The sequence below is a fragment of the Lytechinus pictus genome, chromosome 15 (genome assembly GCF_037042905.1).
Source record: "Lytechinus pictus isolate F3 Inbred chromosome 15, Lp3.0, whole genome shotgun sequence".
Lineage (NCBI taxonomy): Eukaryota > Metazoa > Echinodermata > Echinoidea > Temnopleuroida > Toxopneustidae > Lytechinus > Lytechinus pictus.
In genome coordinates this window covers 14,357,917-14,377,234 of record NC_087259.1, presented here as the reverse complement: position 1 = coordinate 14,377,234, position 19,318 = coordinate 14,357,917, and the positions used below count along the sequence as shown (strand labels likewise).

The window sequence follows — 19,318 nt, the reverse complement described above, 5'->3', positions numbered from 1 at the left end:
ATGGCTAAATTTAGACTCAGTCTGAATGGCAATGTAGAAATCTCCATTCTCATACAAATGGAAAAACATGTAACTTGCTATTGGCCATGAATGGGGGCTTGTGAGTGTAGCTGTGTTCTTGAGATGCCTGAAAATGTTATTTTCAGATTTCTTGGAATTTGACAATCTAGTTGGTAAGCACTTATCTGGTATCATCCAAAGAAAAGGCTTATCTAAGAGTAAAAGATAGCGAAGAAGAGTCACTAGAGCATAGAACCCTAATCCTATACTTCTAACAACCTCTTACCGAATACTCTCTTACATTTTAACATATGCCTCTTGATGAGCATTAGTCATCTCCCCTAGTGTATGCTGTTTCCTATAAAGAAGGATCACCTGACCGTAAACTACACACACCCCTCCGGTGTGTTCATATCTTCTTAAGATGTCTGGCAATATCGTAATATTGTAATAGGTAATTAAGTCTTCAAAATTGATAGTGTTATCATTACCACTGACATTAATTCTACACATCACCAGGGGTTCTTTTCATAAAATGTGTTATAATAACAAATTTGCAATTGCAGTTAAAAGCTACTGAAATCCTTCAATCTGATTGACTGATTGAATTTGTTATAGAAATTGTGCACTTGTTATTATAACAAGTCTTTATGAAACAGGACCCTGACCTACTACTGCTACTATACTGTCACCACTATCATAGCTGCTGCTATTACCGCCACCACCAACAACATCAGCAATATGTTTACTGCCACACCCTATATCCCCTATCAAGTTGTAACAACATCCATGGTTGTATTTGATCTGTTGTTGACATCATTGCTATTGTCACTTCAACATGATTACAACTATCTCAGATACCACTACATCCTTACTACCACAGCCAGCACCGTCACAATGAAGGGCATCTCCACAGGCTTTTCCACCGACATCACCACTACTAGTACTACTACCACCACAACTTTTCCCACTACCGTCACTACCACCACCACTACCATCATCGTCCTTAACACTCACCACCTCTTCTATAATCACCACAACATCTGTGACCATCACCACTGTTGACAACTCTATATTCACAATTGCAACCACTTCTGCCATTGCCTACCACTGCTACCACCACCACCAGTACCACCACCAGTACCACCACCACTACTGCAACCATCACCGGCTCTATCCCCAGCTTTGATGCACCAGTCCTTTTTAATCAACATCACATATCCTTCTCTCATCGTCAGAATATGCCACACCCCAGCGATCAAATCTCCATCAAACCCCACGATCGTGCACCTCATATCATGTCACATTACAATCTAATTCCTACTCACTCCGTCACATTATTCCAGCTGACATCGTTATCACATCATTAATTCCCCATCCTGACCATCTCTACCGTCATCTCCAAAGCCAGTCGTCACGGCTACCTCCTTAGTCAAATCCACACCGGGGAGTCAATACAAACATTGTTTTCCTCACGCCTCCATCCCTCCTCCCGGATGTCTCCAATCAATTTCCTCACCACCTAGGAAGAAATGATTGCCGTGACAACCAATTAACCCTCCTATTGCTCTTTATTCTCTTGATTTGGACAAAGGAACTCCCAAAGTCCCCTCCGTAATCACCAGAGAGTGGGCAATCCTCCAAACTTATTTGAGAAAACATACTGATTTTAAACATGGCACTTTTACTTGGAAGAGAGTTCACAGCTTGTTTTTTAAATCTTTCCTTCCTTCTCCCTTATTTGTTGTCGATGGCAAATTGTTTTTGACATTTTTCACATTCCCTGATGGCTCTCTTATCCTGGTTGATTTGATTCTTTCATGTCTCTCCCCCTTTCTCTCTCTCTCCCTTTCTCCTCTGATCTACTTACCCACATATCTTTCTTTTACTTTATTGCCTATCTAATTCTTACATCCTATTTTGTCACTGATCATACATGGAATTTGTCTTTGATATTCTGTAATATTTCTTGTCATCCTACTTGGGAAATGTTCTTTAATGTTCTCCCCTTTCCTCTACTCTCCTCTCTCATCTTTTTCTTTTACTAAACTTACATATCTATTTAAATACCCTACAAGAATCTTTTTTGTATCTACTGCTTTCTCAGACTCTGTGCCTTTGTCTTTTTATTACCCCTTTCTTATATTTCATCCCAATTCTTATTCTCAACCATTCTCTTTTCATTTCTGGCATAGTTTTCTCCTAACACATGCCTATTTGTCTCGTCTCAACACCCACTTTCTTCAATTTCAATGGAAACAGATTAATCAAACATTAGACTTCAATAAACCGGGGTGGGTTTTTGATGATTTCATCTACCAGACTGTCAGAATGTCTATGGTATGCTCCAAATTTAATCAGGAGAAGTGAGAAACTGTCAGCGTTACTCAAACAGGATCATGCAGTGTCTACAACGCATGTTATACCATTAACTCTTTGCTCGCTCTCTTCGACTATCTAGCGGACTACCAAGTTCGACTCAAGTCACATTTAATTCACAATACACCTAGAGTGTATCAAGTCTATTTTACATACACATAGAGATGTATGCATTGCATTGTAAAGTATACACACAGAGCTTTTCTTTACAATAAGCCAATCAAAGGCTATTGTCGGTTAAATTAGCATAGTCCATGCAAAACCCCTCTTAGGGTTGCAGCTTGAAATAAATATGGCACAGGAGGGCTTATGTCCATGGCAGGCAAAGAGTTAATACCTTCCATACTTTAATTGCACGTATTTCATTCCCCATTATTACTTGTGAAGGTATAAGAGCAAACTTGAATTAGGGAGGGGTACAGGGTGACTCTATTTACCCCGCCCTAATTAGAGGTCCTAAATTTAGACCCGATCCACTCACTCTTCCGCCTCTCGGAAAACCCTGACACAATCTGTCAGATGCTAGCTGTGAAAAGGGAAATCCGACAGCTGGCGTTGATATCCAAGGCAAGCTTATGTGATCTTAAGGAAAGTTATGATGAAAGTTAGAGAGTTAGAAGCCCCCCCCCCCCCTCCTCCGAAAAAGGGGGCTATTTTTGTGTCATGTAGGACTGTCAAATCTTCCAAAGTAATATTGGTAAATGTCATGCATACACTGGTAATTCATTATTACTTCACTGAGGCAAGTAAACAACATAGGAGCAAGTGATGATAAAGTTAACAATTTAGAATTTAGTCATTGTAATGTCCATATATATATTCTAGCAAGATGATTTGTAATATATGTGCTGAAATAAGAATTGTTTTTGTTCCCTTAAATAAACCTGCTTTACTAGATATAGAAATGCATGGCCAAGTTGAAAACCAAGACATATTTTGCAATAATTCTGACAGAAAGTTTTCAAAATCAAGACGAATTGTTATCACATCTTTATTGACCTAGGTCTAGAAAGTTTTGAGTCCTAGATATCTGAAATGTAACTCTAATATCGTAAAATAAACCCATACCCAATTATGCTCAAAATTACAAACAAGGATAAGCATGTGAAAATGGTCAGTATAATCTTACACTATAATTATATTGATAGTATAAATAATGCACAATTGGGATTAACAAAAAATGTACGTTAGAATCATTTCATGCTTTGAAGGATTTTATTCTCATCAAACAGGATTTATTTTTCCAAATTAAATGTTCATTCAAATTCTTCTTTTTATTTTGCAGGTGTACAAGCAGAAGCTGTATGGTCCTAAGATTGTCTGGTTCCTGATTGGGTGGTATCCTGACAACTGGTACGATTCCATCGATGATAAGAAAGTTAATTGTACTTCCGAACAGCTCAAGGAGGCCCTACAGTATCATTTCACCACAGAAGGGATGATGTTGAAACCAGATGACACCCCTTCCATCTCAGGCATGGTGAGTAGTGGCACCCCCCTCCCCCGTCCCTCCCTTCCTCTCCATAGTCTGTCAGGCTCTCATGCTCTCTCTCTAACTCTCACTACACTCTTCAAAAAGGGTGCTAATTAGAACCTTTCTTTATCCTGTATTTGGAACCTTTTAAGGTACTTCAAAAAAGCTGAAAATGGTTGTAAACCGTCATTGAGAACCATTTGGGGTTCTACAAGGAACCCTTTAAGGTTCTTTATACACTGTATGGGGTGCGACGCATCCAACTTTGTATAGGGTTCTTTATATAGGGATTATTTGCATTATTAAGAACACCACAGGTCGTACGAAGAACCTTAAAGGCTTCCTTATAGAACAGGTTCTCAAGGACCGTCAGTGGTGCACAAAAAGCTTTCTGCCAAGCAAAAACCAGGGGAGCTGCTAGGGGCCAGCTACTTCTCTCGTGCAAGGCCAAAAAAAGGAAGTAATATCTGAAGTTTTGAAACCATTAGAGTGTCTGCATAGTCCAAGGTGGTTTTGATAATGTATAACCGCAAGTTCTTTTAAGTGTTGACTGTCTTGTAAAGTCTATTGCGGTGGTATGAACTAGATGAAAAGGAGGCGAGATTTGTTGATGGATAAAGTGACCGAAGAATGAAATGGATTCATCCTGGTTTGATAGGTGAACGATGTATACCTGGACAACAAAGAATGAGTAAAAAGCACAATATGGAATGTAAAACCTGTAGATACATCAAAATCTTGATAATAGTGTAGGCTTACTTAGTGTTTACACAATGGATGTTAATGTTTTTAGCCAAGCAACAGTTCCATTAAACAATTGAATTATATATTTTTGTAATAATGAAGGATATCAAACAATTATACATCATCTTGTACCGTCCACTTCAATCTCCAGCTCCGCCTGGTTGTACACATTGAGAAGAATGGAAGATGGTTTTGGGTGTGTGTTTGTAATAGTCTTCCATTCTAGTTTAGCATCTTAACCTTATTATATCATTTTTTTTCTCTCTTTCTGTATTTTGTAGATTAGTATATCCTATATTCTATGTTAATAATCATTAGTATTCCAGGGCCCCACTCACAAGCTTTGCTTTTAAAGGGGTCCTAAAAGCAATTTGTCTATGCATAATCTAATCGATGTGCATTTATGTACTCATTTACATTGTATGTATATCTATTTTGATTATGATGTGATGTTTTTGGTTTAAATGAATAAACTTGAACTTGAGAACTAAGTAACAACTTTGTCAGTTACAAATTCAATCTTTTAATCTGTTGGAAACTGAGCCTGCATAATAGGCAGATACGGAAATATGCTTTCTAGCAAAATCATTCAATCTCCGACGGGTTAAACGTCACGGCTAGGTTTTTTCTGATGCATGGTCTTCTGTGAAACATTCATCAGTACAGGGATGTGTATGTTCTGTAGGCTCTTCCAGCAAAACTTGGCAATTTATTGGGCCCATTTCATCAAGAGTTAGAACTGTTGTAACTTTGCCATTATGGCAACTACCATCATGGTAATCTTGATTTTGATTGGCTACTGAGCCCTGTTGCCATGGTGATTGCCATAATGGCAAAGTTACAACAGCTGTAACTCTTTATGAAACAGACCGCAGGTGGGTGTTTCATAAAGCTGTTCGTAAGTTACGAGCGACTTTAAGAACAACTGGTGATCTTTTCTTGTGGTAAGTGGTATATTCATTGGTGATGGTTTAACGCGTAAGAAAGGTTCACCAGTCGTTCTTAAAGTCGCTTTTAACTTACGAACAGCTTTATGAAACAGCCCCCAGATGGGTGTTTCATAAAGCTGTTTGTAAGGTTACGCACAACTTTACGCACGACTGGAACATGCTCTTAGGTCATAAATCAATTGTATAGGGCTATCACATAGCACAAGAAAGGATCACCAGTCAAGCGTAAAGTCATTCGTATCTTATGAACAGCTTTATGAAACGCCCACCTGTTCTATAATACACAATGTTGGTGTCAAAGTTGCTAAAATTATTTAGAACACTTGGCGATGATCCACATTGTCTTTACCCTGGGGATGTAGTCAACATGAATAGAAAAGCACATGGAATGGTTTCCATAAAAAGATGTTATAAAGGAGTATGATGATGCCAGAGAAGCAATTTTAAAGGGAAGTTTATCAGTGGAAAAATTAACTGTCTGCCTATCTCATTTTGAGAAATTGCTCAATTAATGTAATTGAATTGTAGATAGAGTACAAGAGAAATGGGCACACAACATGGATTCAACTTTAGCAACAATTTTGTTTTTAATCAGCTGTTATTCTTCCATATTCTTGAAGGAATCATCTAAGAAATATAAAGCACCGCAATGATTAAATTTTCCATGATTGCCTCACATTCATATTGTGACTTCCGTTATCATAATTTCAAAACAAGAGAAAGAGGCTAATTTGTATATTTGATGTTCATTTAATGACAATAAAAATGGTGAAATAAATCAGCAGATTTTCTGATGCACCTAACGTCAATAGTGTGAGAGATGTTCTAGTTTGGAGCAGTACAGCTTCCGAGGGATTGGTATTCAAAGGATTCAATGACCTCATTTACCGTTATCTATGCTAGCATAGATCATCTTTGCTCCTTTTTTCCTCCAATCCGTTCTCTTTCATTTCCCCTATTCTCCATCATAGCTGTATTAATATGACACAGATACGCCATCAATCATTATATTCCAAGGAAGAGGACTTGAGAGTTGGGACGGATGATGCGGTCTTTGGACTGCATTCTCCGACATCACGGCGTAATGTTTCTCCACATACGTGGCGACCTAGATAATGCTACTCATGTGATTCAATGATGTGTTTATGCTTCTCTGCTGAATGAATTGACTTTAAAAAGAATCTGTTAGTTGGTCATTTTGATTTATTGTAGCAGTAATTTGCTTTGTTTTCTGATGGTGGTACAGAGGGTATTCCGGTTCAATAACATTTACTTTGATAGGTTCTTTAGCTTTGCAATATATTTTCTTTATGGAGAGTCTAGTTTGAACAGTTTTTTTTTTCACCATCGACATTCAACAGTTCACCATTGTTTGTGATTAGTTTTGAACTTAAACAATATTACATTGGAATTAGGAATACAATTTGTAATGCTTATTATGTTTCTTTTGAACCCGAACTATTGAACAAAGATTAGATTGACTTTAGTAGTCTAAGGTGCTCTTTTCGGTTAAGGTTTCTTTTGCTCATCTTTCACTTTTAAAACAAAATTGATCTAATATCTTTTATTTGCATATTCCTTCTTTATTTCTAATATTCCTCTGTCACCCTCTGTCCCCCTCTGTCCCTCCTTCAGATAATCATATTAAAAATAGCTGGATTTATTAAGCACTTTTTGCCTGAGGATACAAAGCGCTGCTATTATTACCTCGGCTTTAGCCATGCTGCCATGTAGGCGCTGAAGCATTCAAAGAATTTCTTCCTACCAGGTACCCATTCACCTCACCTGGGTTGAGTGCAGCATAATGTGGGTAAATTTCTTGCTGAAGGCAAACACGCCATGGCTGGGAATCGAACCCACATTCCTCTGATTGAAAGACAAGAGTCATAACCACTAGCCCACAATGCCCCCACAATCTATTTCTATTTGTATCTTTATCTATATCTGTCTGTCTTTCCCTCTCGCTAATTTTTTTCCTTGAATGTATAATAAATGCTATGGTCCGTATTCTGAATTCCTATTTAACTTAGGCCACTGTCTAACTCTGTCCTAAAATTATGGAAAGCCAAAAATGTAAAAATCTTGTTAACATGGTATGTTTCTTATGTTCATTGTGATGTTCCATATGGCTATAATGGCAAAGAAAACTACTCCAGTTATGACCCACAGATGGTAGCGAATGATCTGAGTAACATGAGCTGACAATTTGAACCTGTACTGTTAGAGATATGTGACACAATTGGCTATCCATAGTAAGACCACAACTATAGGCCCGAGTTTAATTTAAACCCAAGTTCAGATTACAGCCTTTTTTTGTGTCTGTTTTTCTTGATTCAATCCCCTGTTATATTTTCTATCTCTGCTCCATGTTCTGCATCAGCAACCCTTACGCTCTCTCATCCTCTGTCTCTCTCTATCTCTCTCCATCTCTCTCTGTCTTTCTCTGCCTCTGTCTCTCTATCTATCCATCCCTCTTAACTTCCGTATACTTCTTAATCCATCTTCTCATTCATCTTAAGGCAGAAGTAATGCCTGTCTGTTTACCGAACTGTAACAATTATTTTCCAGTGTAATTTAGCAGGGTGCTAGAATCGGGAAGACAGTCAAGCGGAAAAGCTAGAGGGTCTCTGTATGTGACTATCATCTAGGATGAGATGGCCAAAATTGTGTCAACGAGTGAAAACAAATTAAGCAGTGGGAGGTCGAAAGGACGGTATTGCATGCTGGGTAGATCTTTATTATGTTCAAATCATTTGACACTTCTAACCTATTTCTTGTAATGCTGTGGTTTTGCATCTGACGTTTTTCTCATCCTTCCATGTTCCTCAGCTGCCCCCTTCTCATTTTCCTTTCTCCCGGTACGCCACCCTCATTTTCTTCTATCCCTATACCCCACCCTCCTCTCCCTCGACCCCTATACCCCACCCCACCCCCTTTCCCTCTACCCCTATACCCCACCCTCCTCTACCCCTATACTCCACCCTCCTCTCCCTCTACCTCTACCCCTATACCCCACCCTCCTCTCCCTCTACCCCTCTACCCCCTATACCACACCCTCCTCTCCTCTTCCTCTATCTCCATACCCCACCCTCCTCTCCTACCCCCTATACCCCACCCTCTTCTACCCCTATACCCCACCCTCCTCTCCCTCTACCCCTACACCCCACCCTCCTCTCCTCTTCCTCTATCTCCATACCCCACCCTCCTCTCCTACCCCTATACCCCACCCTCTTCTACCCCTATACCCAACCTCATCTCCCTCTCCCCCTATACCCCACCCTCTGCTCTCTCTACCCCTATACCCCACCCTCTGCTCTCTCTACCCCTCCACCCCACCCTCCTCTCCCTCTACCCCTACACCACAACACCTCCTCTCCTCTCCCTCTATCTCCATACCCCACCCCTTCTCCTTACCCCTATCTCCATACCCCACCCCTTCTCCTTACCCCTATCTTCATACCCCACCCCTTCTCCTTACCCCTATATCCATCGCCACCACTCCTCAAGAGTTCTAATCCATGGGAGTCATCCATGGAATACATAAGTCAACATAAGTCATGAGCTACTGCAAAACCTTGCATTCTGATTGGCTGAGAGCATATTAGTATGTGAAAATCACTGAAAAAACTTAATCGTGAAAAGCTCCCCACGTGTCTTTTTAACCGTGACCTTGGCAGACACACACCTAGCAAGGGTGGGTAAAGTGTTGAGATTTGATTAAACATTACAAACCGGAGGTCTCCACGGAAGTGCATGCTCCCCCAATTAAGGTGGGAGAGGTGTGAAGACACTCCTGCTACAGCGACAGCTGGGATGATGCAGCGTGATTTGATATGGATAACTTATGATGGAAATTCATAGAGAGGGTTATAACAGAAAAAAGGGCAGGAAGGGTAAAGTAATGCTAGTACCTGTAAATAGTGTGGATATAGAGAGACAGAAGGAAAAAAGAGACAGAGAGATAGGGAGTGAAGAAAGAGGGGATGGAGGAGAGACAAAGAGAGAGAAAGTCATGATTTGTATTTGTATAAAAAAGAGATAGAGATATAAAGAGACTCAAAATATGAGACAGATTGGTTTAAGCAACAGAAACAAATAGATAAACAATGAAGTAAAGATCAGCAGATTGAGATAGAGGTATATAAATTACAGAAATAACAATTATTACACCAGTTTATATATCACTTTTTACACTTGATTTGACCAGAAGTCCCTATGGTTGAGTGCTATGTAAAATATATGTGTAACTTCTAGAATGCCTGAAAAAACGTGAGCAGTATAAAACTATGTATGTAATATGTGGTACCATTTGGTAACTCTTGTATGTTAGGAACCAACTGTTATTTGAAACAATAATGCCCAATCTTTTGTGAATGGAACTAGTTCATATCTTCATTAGATATGAAAGACGAACAAAGGTATCTTCAGGTGCAATTAGATCATCAAATCTAATCCCCCATTAAGTTTAAAGCAATGAAGACTCCAATACCAGTGAACAATGGCTGATGTCATAAAAGGTGTGACAATAGATCTGTGTGTTTTGTTTATATTTTTCTATTATTGTGTGGATAACATCAAAAATTTCATCACCACCACAACCATTGTCACCGTCATTGTTAACATTGCCACCACCTTCACCACTATTAACCTTAAAAGGACTCGGCTATTTGAGATTATTGAGGACTGGAGGGGCATGATGGCTCCCCCTTCTGACCACATAAACTACAAGCTAGTATAAAAAAATTCTGAAAATAATAATTTTTTATTTGTTATGAATAAAATATGCAAATTTTCTCGTGAAAAAAAACATAACTTGCACATTTAACACCCAATTTCACTCCAAATTTTCATCTTTTTCCAAATGTCATCTTTGTAATCTAATTTAAAGGTTTCCACATTGAAAAATTGCAAAAAGTCAATTTTTTCCTAATGTATTTATTTGTTTTTAGAATCTCTTATGTATTTTTATGTTTTTTCATCTTTTTGTTTTTCTTTGTTTTTTAAATCGAAATCATTACAAACCATTTAACCAATAATCAAACCCTAGGTCAATTAAGCAGACCAATTAGAATGAAAAATAATCACCCTTTTCTGAATTTCATCTCCAATAGACTTTGTACACAAAGTATAAATATGTCTCGTAAAAATTCATGTAGCATCTCGATGCTATATCCGTATATCACAAACTTGGTCTCAAAAGTTGAGCGAGACTTAAAGAAAAAGTCATTAAATTTTGCGGTGCGATAAAAGCGCTGAGGGGAGGCCATCATGCCCCCCTCTCCACCCCCCCCCCCCGTCCTTTAAGGGTTAATATAATTACTATAATCATCGTCATAGCCACAATCGTCACCAGTGCCACCACCAAAGCCATCACAACCACTGCCACTATAAAAAGCATCACCATTACCATCAGAAACATCAACACCAACGTTATCACCACTCCCACCATCATCAACACTACCTCCATCTAATCAGCACCTCTGCTTTGAATCTTGCACAACTCATCGGCACTCTAGAGGCATTGAGATGGAAAAGAGTGGAAGAAATAGTTTACAAATGGGAGCAAGGTACTTGAGAAGACATCTTTAGCCATCTCATCAAGCTAACAACTGATCATCGGTCATCACCTGCCTTTCTTCCGGACAGGGGGAGGGTCTCTCAAATCATTTAACCAGTGATTTTACACTGACAACTGCTTCGAGCTGCTCACATCCTTGCATCTGATTGGCTGCAAGCGAAATTTCCAGCGAGAATCGGTGACAAGATGCTTCGTGCAACCCTTGCCAGGTCTCCCAGATTTATAGGGACGGGGGTGGAAGTTTAATTATTGGGACCTTGTATGGATATTTCCGCTAAGGGGATGGGTCAGTGCTGATTTTATCCAGGTCTTTTTGTGATTGAATAGGGCAGTAGATATTTTGATGAGGGTTTGGCTTCTGTAAGAAGATGCATGGTCAAAGTGATGGTGTGGGCTGATGATGAAGTGGAGATTGATATTAAAGGTTATGGATACACCAGGGCCTTGTTTTGTGAAAAAAGTGTTTTTGATCTGATCCAATCTCAACTATGGACAGCCAGTACCATCGTAATTCAGTTTTTAGAAGGTTACAGATTTATTACAAAGAAAGGTTCACCAGTCTTGCGTAAAGTTGTTAATAACTTATAAACAACAGTATATGAAATAGCATCCCAGTCATGGGGCATGTCTTACAAAGAGTTGCGATTGATCCAGTCAACCACAACTATGAATGGCGAGCAACGTCAACATCTAAACTGCATATTTGAATATTCAGTGTGATTCTCTTTGTTTACTTAGGAGATTGTGCAAATTTCCTGTAGACAAAATTATGGTATGGATGGATTTCCATACAGTTGGGATTGATTAGATCAATTGTAACTCTTTGTAAAATGGGGCCCTGGTTGGTGTTTCATGAAGCTGTTTGTGAAGTTACTCACGACTGGAATATGTTCTTAGTTGCTAAGTGAGCTACGTATGGATATATTGTTTAGCATGAGAAAGGGTCACCAGACTTGTGTAAAGACATGCGTAAATTACAAACAACTGCTTTGTGAAACCCCACCCCAGTCCGAGTATATATTGTGATACGTGTATCGAATATATTGGAAATAACGTTTAGAGGATGTTCAAAAATATTTACAATTGATTTCAATTTTAATTGCAAATCTACATTGGATTATCTGCACATTTTCTATATAAAGTTAATAATATTGTAATTTTTTCAAATTTTCTTAGACCCCCTATTTGTGTTATCATGTTTTATTTCTCTGTACAATGTACTTTGTATCTCATGAAAAGGTGGTATGTAAATGAAATGTATAATAATCATTATTGTAAATTTGCAATTGAGTCCTATGTTGTCATATAATCATTGACAACTATTTTGAAAATCAACTTTTATCAATGAAAGGTTGTCGAACCTAATATCTCAAATGTACACATTTGTTGCCATATCCAGCACACTATGGTTATCCCTTGAAATATTGTAAATGCCTTTTATTGTTAACTATGACTGGACGATATGTAGATATTTAATAAAAAAATCCTCTGGAAATATAATCAGATGTAAATGTTCTATATATTTGAACATGACCAGATGAATGATAGAAGAATTTAATTCAGTGTATTTAACTGGATGAGTTAGGATAATTTATTCATATTTATCATTGTAATATGCTTTTTCAGAACCGTGCTTCTAAGAGCATAACATAGAGGTAAATCATATGAAATCTTGCCTGATATATGCAATAAGTAACTTCTCGGCTATTAACTTGCTAAGCGATTATAAACCTTGATTATTTCTTAATATGCCACCAGTTGGCACAAAATAATAAACATAGATTCCATAGACCTGCAATTACTCCGGCATGTTAAGAGTTAATAATATACTAGAACATTTATGAATATTAAGTGGATAATAACTGTTTAAAGGAATTTTCTTAATCATTATTGTTTTACAGACTTCCAAGGAGTTTCTAGCTCGGCTAAACAGAAAACTTACCACATCTCCACAGCAGACTGCAGGATACCCGGAAGCTCCCCTCGCCTATGATGCTATATGGGCCTTAGCTCTTGCTCTCAATAAGTAAGTATAAACAGTAAGGGAAGGTGGGGTAAGTTGTGACACTTTTTGCTTTTTGATATGATTAATAATCTTGTAGAAATAAGTACCTTGCCTAAAATTTAATTCTTCTGAAATATTTTTCACCTATATATAACTTTCTACCCCACACTGAAAGTCATTGTCACCTTTGAAAAAAAGAGATGTCAAATGGCTCAACTTGCCCCATCTGTGGGGTAAGTTGAGCCACAAAAACTATGTACAAAATCTATGGGGGAAGAACCAGCATGTCAATTTTTTTATTTAAGTCTTTTCACTTGCTAATTCTCTATAAATACGAACATCCTCTAAAAGTCATGTAAATTTGCTCCTTTCTGCCTGCATATCAATGGCTTCTCGATGGCATATCAATTTTTTTTTTAAATGTACATTACCATTAGAATTACCATGGCTCAACTTGCCCCATGTTGGCTGGCTCAACTTACCCCAGTCCGAACTTAATGCGACAATTTTGCATCTACACATTTCTTATGCATCCATCATGTAAAAGACTATGACAAGAATGAAGATCCATACCTGGATTAACAATGTTGTACTTATGCCTTTATTATATTTAAAGACGTGTGTGTGTAAAAAAAACATTCATCTATTTCACACCTTTTTAAAAACTTTTTTGGCTGAAATTTGTATTTGTGCGTCTAAAAAGTACTTTTTGTTTCAAAGTTGAAAACAATGTGGTGGGGTAAGGGGTTATGCCATGGGTCATCAATACATGACACCACCACAATGTCTGACTCATTCATTATTGGCCTGGGGGTGTTGGCTCAACTTGCCCCTATGCTCAACTTACCCCCTACATGTATATTTTAATACCAGAAGGAGCTATATCCATTTTTGATGAAAACTGAGTTCTTACAGCCAGTGCCCTCTCATAAAACACAGCCACTGCTTTGACAGTGACCACTCGTACAGAAGGACCATCTAACTATAAAGACCACAACTTTGGTTTCCCCTGAATCAGTGGCAGACCGTGACCTGGAGGAGACAAAGCATTGGGGGGGGGGGGGCACAGCATTGTTCACAAACAATGCAGTGCCCCTCCAATGCTTTGTCTCCTCCGGGTCACGGTCCGCTACTGCCCTGAATTGTATTCCTGATTGAAACATGGATGATAAGGACCTGTCTATTAGGACCACTTGCTTACAAAGACCATTTTTCTTGTCTCCTCTTACACTGATTCTTGCAAATTTGTTAATATTGATGATAACTTCCTTGAAAAGAGTGGTGTTCTCATAAACTATTGGCATGGGTAGTATCGTATACTATTGTGTACTACAGTATAATATTTAACCATAAGTGGTGTTCTTATTAGCTATTGGCATTGTTAGTATCGGAGACTATTATGTATTACAGTATAGTATTTAACCATAAGTTGTGTTCTGATTAGCTATTGGCATTGTTAGTATTGTATACTATTATGTACTACAGTATAGTATTTAACCATAAGTGGTGTTCTGATTAGCTATTGGCATTGTTAGTATCGGAAACTATTATGTACTACAGTATAGTATTTAACCAATTATTACCTGTTGGAACAAGGCCTGTAAGAATCATAAAATTCAGCAGTATTTAGAGGGTAAGCTGTGGGTAAGCTGTTGATATTCTATTCTCTTTATGGTTGCCCGGATTTCGAATTTCTTCCCTAAAATGTTCCTCCTCACTTACCTTTAGACATTTTATTTCAATACTCAATTTTAGATACAAATTCCCTGTGAAGATGGAGACTTGATTTGCACATGAGATCATTGAACTTTATTTCTAACTCTCAAGGGGCTTTTGTGTTTGCAGGCTACCATATGACGATTTCATATTAACGTAATCCAGTTACAGTCCCAAATGCAAATTTTTTTCTTTCATGAAGCCGCTGAATGTAAATACAAACCGCGAGCAACAAATTTACATCTGCCTGGAAACTTGACTGCTTTTAAAAGTAACAATTTGAATAACATTTTCAGTTAAAGTGAAAGCACTTCACGAGAGAAAGCAAATCAGCATTGACACCTGTAGCAGTTTGACGGAAATACCTCAAAATAATGAATTAAAGTGGAAAATAAAACCAATTGTCTTACTGCAAATCGTTTATGTGCTTGTTGCGGGTTAAGTGTCAATTTGAACTCTAATTTTGTTTAATGAGATGAGTGAAAGTTGCTCATGTTGAAATGTCTTCCCTTTTGACATTCCAACTCAATGCTAAAATAATGTAGCTTGTGGATTTTAGAACCGCTGAAAAACTGATTTGATTTAGAATTTATTCTTTCAGAGAGGAGGGGATATGTATAACATAATATCTAAAATATATTTTTTAAATTTTAGCTGCTTATTATCCTTTGCCTGGGTATTTAATCTACAAAGAAGTTATGAACGTGATTTTGATTTTGATTTTGATTTTGAATTTATTCTTTCAGAGAGGAGGGGATATGTATAACATAATATCTAAAATATATATTTTAAATTTTAGCTGCTTATTATCCTTTGCCTGGGTATTTAATCTACAAAGAAGTTATGAACGTTGACATTTTCCCCTGGAAATCTCTGTCAGGAGTGTCCTAGATTATCCCAGACAGACTTTATCCCGATCGATGCTCATATTTTCCATGTGCCTAGTCTTATTTTATCGATCGGAACAGGTGACTGAACCAAATACCATTTTTAATGCAAAAGTATTTTCCTTCCCTTCGATTAATTCTTCTGTCACAACCGAGCGGGGAAAAAATTCTGCCGGATTGGCTTGTTCTGTTCTGTTTTGTAGTGCAGGGCAATGCTTATGCTTTTCTGTCTCGAATGATTGTAGAAAGAAAGATTTTGAATATATATCATATTTTGGAACATATATATATACGTCATGAAGCTATACGGGTTGTCATCGATTCATAAAAGAGGTGGAAAAGATCAATAATGTGTGTGCTAGTCAAAAAGGAAAGTGTTAATTCCAGTCTCATTCCTGTGCTTTGGGCACTTCATAATTTCAAAATGCTTGAAGTGAGAGGTCTTGAAGCATTAATGAGTATAATATTGGTTTTTTTTTTCATTTTGTTAGCCACTTATCTAATTAATCCATGGTATTGCACTTTTAACCTTAAAAGACCAATAATTGCTTTTCTAAAATGTTATTTTATTACTTTTCCTTTGCTTTCTTTTTATTTTTTTGTCTTTATATACTTTTCTTTATATTATAATTGTTATAATGAGAATTGTACTTAATATTATCATCATCAACATCATCATCATCACCATCATAATCTTTGTTATCGTTGTGATAATTTGAATAATCATTATCATCCTGAACAGAACTCAGGAGAGACTAGCAAGCAGAAATCTACGCCTTGAGAACTACACCTACGGAAATGCTGACATAGCAGATGAAATCTACATGGCCCTAAATTCATCTAATTTTGAGGGACTATCGGTAAGTCACACAATATTGATTTGATTAGAGGCACTGTCGGACGTTATTGCAAACTGCGATGCGTCGCACTATCAGTTATCAATGGTAATCATTAACATATCATTCACATGTAATCATCTCTGTAAGTAGATTTCAACCAACACACAGCATTATTTGATAAGTAGGTTGGTTTTTAGATAGGTTGTTAATTGATAGTACTATCTGAAGTTATTTTCAATAGGTTCCTGAAATAATTTATCAAATATGCTGCTTATGCATTATCTAAGTGATATTTTAGGGCATGTAGATTATTCCAATCACTGTATGTATTCCTCTGGGTATTTTTTTTATATAAAACATGATATAAATAATTGATTTTTTTCCACTTAATATGTTTGAATGCATCCTCCATTACTCTCCTATTATCATTTATGATGCTAAAGCTATGAAATAGTATGCATCATTTCTTTATAAATGTTTATGATTTCAACTAGATCTCTGTTGTGACAATAGCCATAAATTTCAGAATTAGACTGCTGAGACAGGCAGACTTGTGTAAAAATGTGTTGACCATACTCTGACTCATGGGCATAATTAAGTATGTGACATCATACTATTCAAGTGGGAGGATGAAACTATTCACCACTTGGATTTACTTCAGTGCTTTGAGTTAAAGCAGACAGCATGAAATTAGGCTCTACTGACTCTTTAAAAGTATTCTCCCGAGCAGGGGCAGATCCAGGATTTTTAAAAGGGGGGGGCACATTTTCCCAAGGAAAAATTTGACAAGCAAAAAAAAGGGGGGTTTCAACCAAAAATTAAGAGGATTTTGTCCACAAAAAAATTTGACAAGCAAAAAAAAAAAGAGCTTCACTCTCAAAAGGGGGCTGGGGGGCAAGGGCTGGTTGTGTCCCCCCCCCCCCCCCCCGGATCCGCCAGTGCTCCTGAGTAATATTATTTGAAATCATGTAGATAGGCAGAATTGAGAATGGGAGAAGAATCATTTAAGTCAGTGCTTGTTCTTCACTCATGTTGTTAAAATAATAAGCTATACGTGAAAGTGTATTGTTCCCATGTCCAACACGATTAAGAATTTCATCATTAGTGGTAGACTAGACTGGGAAATCAGAACATTTTTTAATGGACATGTGATTAGGAAACAGAATGTGGATTGAGAAACCAAACAAACACTGAGAAATTAAAAGGGAACTCTAATAGGTGGATCAATGCTTGTACTAATGTAGGGAGCTATTATAAAAGAATAAATGACACAAAACAGAAATAAGGAGACAAAACAGAATTAATGAGACAGGACAGGAATATTGAAACAAAATAGAATTGATAAAACAAAACAGAAGTAATGAGACTAAAGAGAAATAACAACATAAGTTAGTATCCATGTATGCAGTCGCCTTGATAAAGTTTTCAAATGTAAAGTGCGATAAGTCATATTGTTAAAGTTTCGATACTTTCATATTTCATGCGTACCTGGAAAATAATCAAGGGTCTATCATGTTGGTTGAGCACAAGGCCAAGCAAATGTTTGAGGAATGAGTTAGGAAGAAATACCCTTGAATCACACGTGGAAACCACTCTTGAACGATAAATTAGATTCCAAGATAAATAGAATGGCCACATTATATACAATGTATACCCCCCAGTTTGCATTTCCTTATTAAATCGATTTATGTTACGTTTTATTTGCCCATATATGGTCCAATAATCAGTGTGAGAAGAAATTAGAGAGCAGTGTCCTTGGAAACATATTCCTGAATATATTCTTGGGATATCGATCGGTTTTCACGTCACATAAACCGTTGAATAAATCTGACCTACTATTCCGATGTACCCAGCTATAAAGTGACGTTCAAAGGAATATCAGCATGGAAAGTCCTTGAAAAATCATTCAAATGAATTATGAAAACATTGAGTAAAACACGAACTCTATTAAACATGAAGTGATTAAAAACATACACTGCAAGGGCAGTGAAACGTTCTTAATGATTTTGCTCCGTTATGAAATGAATACAGCAACTTGCCAAACGTGTTGATCTTTTTATGTGGTTATGTTGGAGGGGGTAGATGAGTCTCCTTGTCTTTCTATTTAAGGCACATGATAACTGCCCTTCAAGGTTTTAAGACAAAAATATAAATTTATTTTTCAACTCATATATCCCATGTTTTGTGATTTATTTCATTTTATGCGTTCAGCCCGAAGAATAAAAACCACTTTATGCTATTATTCTAGTCATACATCAGTTTCATAGACATAAACTTTAAGAGGGAAGGAATATCCTTGAAATTTCACTAAAGGTATGGATTTGAATCACAAATGTGATCCCTCAGCACATTGTAGACTCTTATAATGATATTGCTGACTGCTCTAAAGCATTTTTTTTTGTGTTAGACCACGATCAGGGTATTTGAGACTTCCCTCAATCATGATCAATTTACATCAACACCTCAATCAATGGAGCTTTGCCCTTTTCTGAGTGTCTGTGGACTTGAATGTTTAAAATTTAAACATACAATAACCATAACATTGTGCATCTTTTGCTTCTCCTCTCTATCAACTCTCGCTCTCTTTCCAATATTTCTATCATGCTTTATCTGTGTGTCTCCCTTGCTAAAATTATGTAAAGCCAAATATGCCACAATTTTCCTTAAATTTGTTGTTTCTTGTGTTGGGTTATCTTTCCTAACTTGTGAACGGCGAAGAAAGCTATATTATTCATCCTTCCAAAAC

The 19,318-nt window shown here is 37.3% G+C and overlaps 1 protein-coding gene across 1 annotated transcript in view; it reads left to right on the top strand.

Annotated features, from left to right (window-relative positions):
- Positions 1-2,331: 2,331 nt before the first annotated feature.
- Positions 2,332-19,318, top strand: part of LOC129277315 (gamma-aminobutyric acid type B receptor subunit 1-like) — a 50,595-nt gene continuing 33,608 nt past the window's right edge. The window contains exons 1-4 of the mRNA XM_064109998.1: positions 2,332-2,340; positions 3,665-3,859; positions 13,027-13,151; positions 16,476-16,593. Of these exons, the coding sequence (XP_063966068.1) occupies positions 2,332-2,340; positions 3,665-3,859; positions 13,027-13,151; positions 16,476-16,593 (447 nt within the window). The remainder of the gene's footprint in view (positions 2,341-3,664; positions 3,860-13,026; positions 13,152-16,475; positions 16,594-19,318) is intronic.